Source organism: Artemia sp. Qi Xiang Cuo, chromosome 12, assembly GCF_049724085.1.
Source record: "Artemia sp. Qi Xiang Cuo chromosome 12, ASM4972408v1, whole genome shotgun sequence".
Classification (NCBI taxonomy): Eukaryota; Metazoa; Arthropoda; class Branchiopoda; order Anostraca; family Artemiidae; genus Artemia; species Artemia sp. Qi Xiang Cuo.
The window spans coordinates 13,693,061-13,701,699 of NC_142805.1; the positions used below are offsets into that span (position 1 = coordinate 13,693,061).

General features: G+C 35.7%; 1 protein-coding gene across 1 annotated transcript; it reads left to right on the top strand.

The window, feature by feature from the left end:
* The first annotated feature begins 4,929 nt into the window (after positions 1 to 4,929).
* LOC148945808 (baculoviral IAP repeat-containing protein 3-like) lies at positions 4,930 to 6,309 on the top strand. The gene has a single exon (XM_089097522.1). The coding sequence runs from the start codon at positions 4,939 to 4,941 to the stop codon at positions 6,307 to 6,309; it is 1,371 nt and encodes a 456-aa protein (XP_088953648.1). The 5' UTR covers positions 4,930 to 4,938.
* Positions 6,310 to 8,639: the final 2,330 nt, after the last annotated feature.

An 8,639-nucleotide genomic window follows, 5' to 3' on the forward strand; every position in this document is an offset into this window, starting at 1 on the left:
CGAGAGAGCGGTATTGAACCACATTTTTCGTATAGCCTATTGTTTGAAATACGGTCAGTCAGCCGGGTACCCAGAACAATCCTTGAGCAATTTCTCTGGAAAACATCTAGCAACTCTTCAACCGCTTTTCGGAGCGTCCATGCTTCAGAGCCATATTTGACCACTGTCCTCACTGTAGCTTCTAATATTCTAATCATGGTTTGCAGACTTATCTTCCTATTCTTCCAGACTTTTTTTAACTGTGAAAAAACACCCTGAGCCATTATAAATTATAAAAGGTTCGAATGTTCGAAGATTATAGAGTTAAAAATTTTGCCACACCGGGAATCGAACCCAGTCCTCCTAAGTGAAACTTAACTATCCTAACCACTAGACCAAATGGGACCATAAAGTAGTATGATTTAAGAACCATATGCATATTATTATTTCACCATACCAATTATAATAATGCCAAAACAAAATCGTCGACTTGCAACCTTACTTTTGATTATAACAAAGAACGAACATTTTACCGATTATCTACTAATAACCATATATGACGTAATAAGTGACATGACGTAATCCGGGTTGCAGCGGTAGCTAGCAACCTAGTAAGAGACGATCACGTCCAATGTTAAGAAATATAAAAACCCATAGTTCTTAAAAAAAGAGTCAGATCAAAACAAAAAGTACACCATTAGAACCGCCTTGTCCGAAACCCCTGCATAGTAAAATTTCTGTCCCTTGGCTTGAACAGCAAGGGAAATATATTGGCTTGAAAATCAAGAAAAGTGGCAGCTACTACAACATTCTGCCTAAACGGGATATTTTTTTCTTTTTTTTTTCTTTTTTTTTCTTTTTTCTTTTCCACAGGTAGCTTGGCACTGGAACATCGTAAAGGGTTGTTCAATAGCGCATTTTAAAGGAAATTAATTGGGTTAAAAATCTATAGTAACTAAAATAAATTATTTCTAAAAGAGAATAAATTTTTCTACCAAAAACTGCATTTTTGATGTCTTTTCACACTGCAGTCTTTGAAACATAATCGTATACCAGCGGTAAGAATTGAACCCACGCCTCTGAAGAGACTGGTGGCTAGCACCAGTGCCTTGGACCACTCGGCCAGGCTGCCTCTCATAAATAAATATATATGTGAATTTGGGTTGCAGCAGTAGCTAGCAACCTAGTAATAGACGATCAGTCCAATGCTAAGAAATATAAAAACCCAAAACTCCTAAAAATAGAGTCAGATCAAAACAAAAGTACATCATTAGAAATACCTTGTCTGAAACCCTACTAGATAAATAATGAACGTCATCAATGTTTTATATTATAGCTATGACGTGAATAGAGTGACGTCATAATTAGTATATAAGGAAAGTCAAAACTGAAAATTCTCTCATTCTTGATTAGAATAATGGTTAGATCGAAGCAAGCTATACGCAATTTGAAGAAAGAGTACTACACAAACAACAGAGCTAGTATCTTGAAAAGAGAAAAGCAAAGGTATTCAACCGACCAGGCGTATCGAGAAGTAAAAATTGAGAGAGCAAAACAAAGGTATTCAACCGACCAGGCGTATCGAGAAGTAATAATTGAGAGAGCAAAAGAAAACAGCAAGATGTGTTATCACAATGATGAAGATTATAGACATGCAAAAATTGAGACAGCCAAACAAAAGATCAAGGAACGGTATGGTAATGATGAACATTACAGAGAAGCAAGAATTGAGCAGGCTAAACAAAAGATCAAGGAGCGTTATCACAATGATAAACTTTATAGAGAAGCAACAATTGAGCAGGCTAGACAAAAGAGCAGGGAACGTTATCACAATGATGAAGATTATAGACATGCAAAAATTGAGACAGCCAAACAAAAGATCAAGGAACGGTATGGTAATGATGAACATTACAGAGAAGCAAGAATTGAGCAGGCTAGACAAAAGATCAAGGAGCGTTATCACAATGATAAACTTTATAGAGAAGCAACAATTGAGCAGGCTAGACAAAAGAGCAGGGAACGGTATGAAAATGATGAAGATTAACGAAAAGAACATAAGAAAAAATTTGATACAAGAATAATTTGTATATACTTGTGTGACAAAATAAATAATGAAAAAATGAAATTCGCTGCGAGGTTGTAACGAAGAACGCATAAGGACAAAGGGAAAAATGACATTCAGAAATACAAGAAGATGGCAAAAATGCAGGCTGATCTTTGTAAATTGAGAAACATTTTACGCATGTTTTACCAGGATCACGAAAAGTATTCAAAATTACAGATTAAAATTCTCTTTGAAAGAGCGGATGCTGATGAAACGTCGGCTAGAAATGCCTTGACAAAGCTTCATAGTAATATCCAAAAGAAATGTTGTCATTTTAATGAAAAGCTTCCAAGGTATGGATTGGCAACTGCGGAACAGTTTACAGATGCAATGGAAAATGTTCGACAACACAGTAAATATACGGAGGCGTACTTCTTTGAAAATTCGTATATTAATTTTGGAAGGAGCAATTGCAGTTTATGTAGCAGCAATAAAAACATATATACAAGCATACCTATCAACAGCGAAGGAAAAGCAATGTTTTTCAATTATGGCGAAAACGAGCCTGTTAGGGTTATTAGTAAATGTGTTTGTAAGACTAATGATTTAGAACAAATTCCTGGAACACCGACTCAAGAAAAAAGCATTTCTAACTGTGTTTTAAACAGTTCTTTTAGTTCTACTGAATATTTGGCAAAAAATTCTCTGTGTAGTAGAACAAACTGTCCTGAAAAGTACGAGACAACTATTGAAGAATGCTCTGAATCTAGATCTGACAAGGAAATTATGATGGCTGAAGTCACCTATAACAATCTGAGTAAACATTCAAAACCAAAAATTGGGCAGCAGGTTACTTGGCAATGTCACCCTGATATCTGCAAGCTCTATCCGACGGATATTGAATTATGTCAAATTCTTTTTGATATCCTTGAAAATAATATAGCATTAAAATTTTCAACTGACAAAGTGGTTAATTTCTACCTTGGCGGCTTGGATTATTGTGAAATCAATTACAGGGACACAAGAAAGCATGGGCATTCGTTATACTGTAGCCCAAATGAGGGATGTCAGAGCTATTTGCGTTCTCTAAGGGCACTAGCTCCACATTTTCCTGTCTTGAACTGTTTCATTAATAGTGTATATAAGGCAGTATCAAAATGTAAGATTATACAACATATTAATCTACTAAAAGTCGAGGGCTCGTACAAGGAACTAAGTCATTACATAGAAGAAGTGTCAAGTAGACTCTGTCGTAATAATAGTCAAGACTTCATTTACGGTGATAGCAATATTAGAGTTTCTGTGGATGAAAATACAATAATAAAATTATTTGGTGAGAGCCTTGATAAGGTAACTAACATTAGGGATGTATACCCCACAATGCATTGTGACAGTTGTGAGCAGATAAAGACAAAATACCAATTGAAGAGTCTAAGATCCCTTTCAAATAAGAAAGGTTTTGATGTAATGATGGCCACGATTTTAGAACACCTATATTACATTAAAAGACGATCATTGGAATAAAAAGTTATTGCATGCATTGGACTTAGTTAGCTACTTGATCGTTTGAAGTTCGTCTCTTACTATTTCAAAGAAGAAAAAGCCGTAGGCTTTTTCCTGTTTGTAATATTTTCCTGTTTGTTATCATCCGGGTTGCAGCGGTAGCTAGCAACCTAGTAAGAGACGATCACGTCCAATGTTAAGAAATATAAAAACCCCTAACTCCTAGAAAAAGAGTCAGATCAAAACAAAAAGTACACCATTAGAACCGCCTTGTCCGAAACCCCTATAAAGGAAACTTACCACCCTTTGGCTTGAATAACAAAGAAAATATATTGGCTTGAAAATCAAGAAAATTGACTTTAACCACGTTGTTCTGCACAAACGGGATATTTTTTTCTTTCTTTTGTTTCCAGAGATAGCTTGGCACTGGAACATCGTAGAGAGTTGTTCAATGGCTCATTTTAAAGGAAATCTCTAGACCTAGCGCCTTTTGCACTTAATTTTTTTTATTAATTATATTTCACGAAAAACTTAATTTTGTATATACAATATTGATCAATGACGTCATAGTCGTTGGATGTAGTACATAAAGGCTCGATCATCGAATTTAAGCTGAAACTAAGTAAAGGACAATTATGCCTCCATATATTCACAGTGATGTATAAGATTATCCGGGTTGCAGCGGTAGCTAGCAACCTAGTAAGAGACGATCACGTCCAATGTTAAGAAATATAAAAACCCATAGTTCTTAAAAAAAGAGTCAGATCAAAACAAAAAGTACACCATTAGAACCGCCTTGTCCGAAACCCCTGCATAGTAAAATTTCTGTCCCTTGGCTTGAACAGCAAGGGAAATATATTGGCTTGAAAATTAAGAAAAGTGGCAGCTACTACAACATTCTGCCTAAACGGGATATTTTTTTATTTTTTTCTTTTTTTTTTCTTTTTTTGTATCCAGAGATAGCTTGGCACTGTAACATAGTAGAGGGTTGTTCAATAGCTCATTTTAAAGGAAATTAATTGTTTTAAAAATATATAGTAAATAAAATAAATTATTTCTAAAAGAGAATAAATTTTTCCACCATACAATAAAGAACGACCTCTAATTACATTTTGTAATCATGAAATATAAAATATAGTAATATAAAATATTACTAACTAACCATATATGACGTAATGAGCGACTTGACGTAAAAATTTAAAAAATAAATTTTTATTTTATTTTCGTTTTCAGTTCAGAATCTGTAAAGTTATAAACTGCAAAAATACTTATGGTATCTGAGCAAAATTTTTAATCTTTTAATTTAGACTAGAAAAAAACCTAAAAATTTTTCAATTAGTTGAATTTTTTGTTAGGTTCTTGGTACTTAATGCGTGACTTAAACATTCAGCTAACATTCAAACATTCAACCAATGCGTTTTGAAAACTTGGAACAAAGAATAAACACTTTTCGTTGTTGGCCCTCGTCTGCGCCACTGTCTGCAGAAAGAATAGCACGTGCCGGTTTTTATTACACAGGCACAGGTACTGAAGTGGAGTGTTTTGCCTGCAAAAAAAGAATTAGTGACTGGAATTGTAACGATCAAGCTATTGCTAGGCACTTAAACTTAAGCCCGGATTGTCCATTTTTGTCTATGAGTTCCTCCCGCCCTTTATTGTCACAAGAAGAACGTCGAGCTCTTAAACGAGAGGATGTTAGACTAATGACATTTAATTCAAGAGGATGGTGGACGAAGGATTTTATTGACACCAGAGAATTAGCTAAAGCTGGATTCTTTTTTGTCGGCCATGGTGACCAGGCTCAGTGCGCTTTTTGTTTTGGGGTGGTTGGACATTGGGAGGAGGGAGATGTGCCTATGGAAGAACATAGAAGACACTTTGAAATATGCCCCTTTGTCCAGGGATGTGATGTTGGAAACATTCTAGCTGAAGCTAAAAACGGCTCCGAAGCCCCACTTATAAGTTTACCTCCTGCTGTACCCGGAGGCTATGATTTTTGTGAGCGATATATTAGATCGAGAAACCGGCAAATAGCTGTGGATAATCTTTCTCTCCGAAGTGGTGGTACAGCCCTTCTTAGCATCAATTCGCAGCCACTGGTCACATCAGTTCACAGTCATCTCAATTCACTGGCCAACCTCAGAATTAATGCCCATAGAGGCCCTGAGCACCCTGATAAAACAACTTTTGAATCTAGGTTACAAACTTTTGCTAATTGGCATTACCATGAGCGGATGGATCCTCGCAAACTTACCGAAGCTGGATTTTTCTATCTGGGAGATTCAGATAAGGTGAAATGTTTTCATTGTGATATAGGTTTGTGTAACTGGGAGGAAACAGATGACCCCTGGGTTGAACATGCAAGGTGGTTTAGTGACTGTGTATTTTTAATTCTGTCAAAGGGAGATGAATTTATTAAGAAAGTCAAAGAGTTACTTAAAAGGAAAGCAGAGGCCAAAAACACTGAAAGTGAAAGAAGGCTGGAAGAAAAACTGAAGAAAGAAATTGAAGGATCCGTGGCCAAGATGGCAATGGAAGTTGTAGAAGCTATCAAAGTGAGACAAGCTATTTTGAATCAGTTGAAGAGAACAGGCCAAGGATTTACGGTGGTTGCTGCGTTGATTATTGCTGCCCTTGAAATACCCGATCAGCAAGTCGAGACTTCATCCTCTGTCCCCTCCTCAAGTGGAACAGAAACGAATTTGCCAGGAATAAGAATTCGCGATGTAGTTTTAAGAGATATTATTCCATTTGTCACATATTGGCATCCTAATTTACACTGAATATTTCTATTTTAGTGAGGGGGAAAGCGAGTTAACGGATCCAGCCTGGAACATCACGCGAGAATTAGAAATATTTCAAATTTTGAAGGGCATTATGTATAGGGGGGCTGGGAAGTTACAGTAAAGATCGATCTCTCGCCCATAGTAACTGATATATGTTGGTTCCAGGGGTAGCTGCAAGCTATCTAGATTGTAGTTACATTATCCGGGTTGCAGCGGTAGCTAGCAACCTAGTAAGAGACGATCACGTCTAATGTTAAGAAATATAAAAACCCATAACTCCTAAAAAGACAAGTCGGATCAAAACAAAAAGTACACCATTAGAATCCGGGTTGCAGCGGTAGATAACAACCTAGTAAGAGACGATCACCTCCAATGTTAAGAAATATAAAACCCCCCAACTCCTAAAAAGAAGAGTCAGATCAAAACAAAATGTACACCATTAGAACCGCCTTGTCCGAAAACCCTATAGAGGAAACTTACCGCCCTTTGGCTTGAATAACAAAGAAAATATATTGGCTTGAAAATCAAGAAAATTGACTTTAACCACGTTATTCTCCACAAAACGTGGGATATTTTTTTCTTTCCGCTTTATCTTTCTCCTCAGCTAGCTAGGCAATCATAGAGAAAATCATAGAGAGCTGTATAATAGCTCATTTTAAAGGCAATTGCAACATCTAGTGCCTTTTGTAATTAAAAATAAAATACTTTTTAAAGTAGAATCAATTTTGGCTTAATTGGCTTAATTGGCTTTTTTGGCTTAATCGCTAAAATTATTAAGTAAACTGCAAAAATATTTTCAGTGATAGTAATTTTTTAATTTAAACAACAAAAATACATGAAAATTCTAAAATTAGTTTTGCTTTTTGTCTCCTGGAAGAAAATCCGGGTTGCAGCGGTAGCTAGCAACCTAGTAAGAGACGATCACGTCCAATGTTAAGAAATATAAAAACCCATAGTTCCTAACAAAGGAGTCACATCAAAACAAAAAGTACACCATTAGAACCACCTTGTCCGAAACCCCTGTATAGTAAACTTTCTGTCCCTTGGCTTGTACAGCAAGGGAAATATATGGGCTTGAAAATCAAGAAAATTGACTTTAACCACGTTATTCTCCCCAAACGGGATATTTTTTTCTTTTTTTCTTTTCCACAGATAGCTTGGCACTGGAACATCGTAGAGGGTTGTTCAATAGCTCATTTTAAAGAAAATTAATTGGGTTAAAAATCTATAGTAACTAAAATAAATTATTTCTAAAAGAGAATAATTTTTTCCACCAAGAACTGCATTTTTGATGTCTTTTCACACTGCAGTCTTTCAAACATAATCGTATACCAGCGGTAAGATTTGAACCCACGCCTCCGAAGAGACTGGTGGCTAACACCAGTGTCTTGGACCACTCGGCCAGGCTGCCTCTCATAAATAAATATATATCTGAATTTGGGTTGCATTATAATAAAGATCAAACTCTTCCCTATACTAACTTGCATAGGCAACTTCAATATAGTTAAGATTACAGTATTTATATTATACATCATTATAAATTATAAAAGGTTCAAATATTCGTAGATTATAGAGTTAAAAATTTTCCCACACCGGGAATCGAACCCGTGCCTGTTATCCGGGTTGCAGTGGTAGCTAGCAACCTAGTAAGAGACGATCACGTCCAATGTTAAGAAATATAAAAACCCATAGTTCCTAAAAAAGGAGTCAGATCAAAACAAAAAGTACACCATTAGAACCGCCTTGTCCGAAACCCCTGTATAGGAAACTTTCTGTCCCTTGGCTTGAACAGCAAGGGAAATATATGGGCTTGAAAATCAAGAAAATTGACTTTAACCACGTTATTCTCCCCAAACGGGATATTTTTTTCTTTTTTCTTTTTTTTTTCTTTTCCACAGATAGCTTGGCACTGGAACATCGTAGAGGGTTGTTCAATAGCTCATTTTAAAGGAAATTAATTGGGTTAAAAATCTATAGTATATAATAAAGATCGAACTCTTCCCTATACTAACTTGCATAGGCAACTTCACTATAGTAAAGATTACAGTATTTATATTATACATCATTATAAATTATAAAAGGTTCGAATGTTCGAAGATTATAGAGTTAAAAATTTTCCCACACCGGGAATCGAACCCTGTCCTCCTAAGTGAAAGTTAACTATCCTAGCCACTAGACCAAATGGATCCATAAAGAAGAATGATTTAAGAACAATATGCATATTATTATTTCACCATACCAATTATAATAAGGCCAAAACAAAATCGTCGAATTGCAACCTTACTTTTGACACATCAGTTAAATCTTCATCAGACTTAAAAACTGTT

Excerpts from the sequence above, each read along its gene's own strand:
- LOC148945808 (XM_089097522.1), top strand. The coding sequence starts at position 4,939 with ATGCGTTTTGAAAACTTGGAACAAAGAATAAACACTTTTCGTTGTTGG.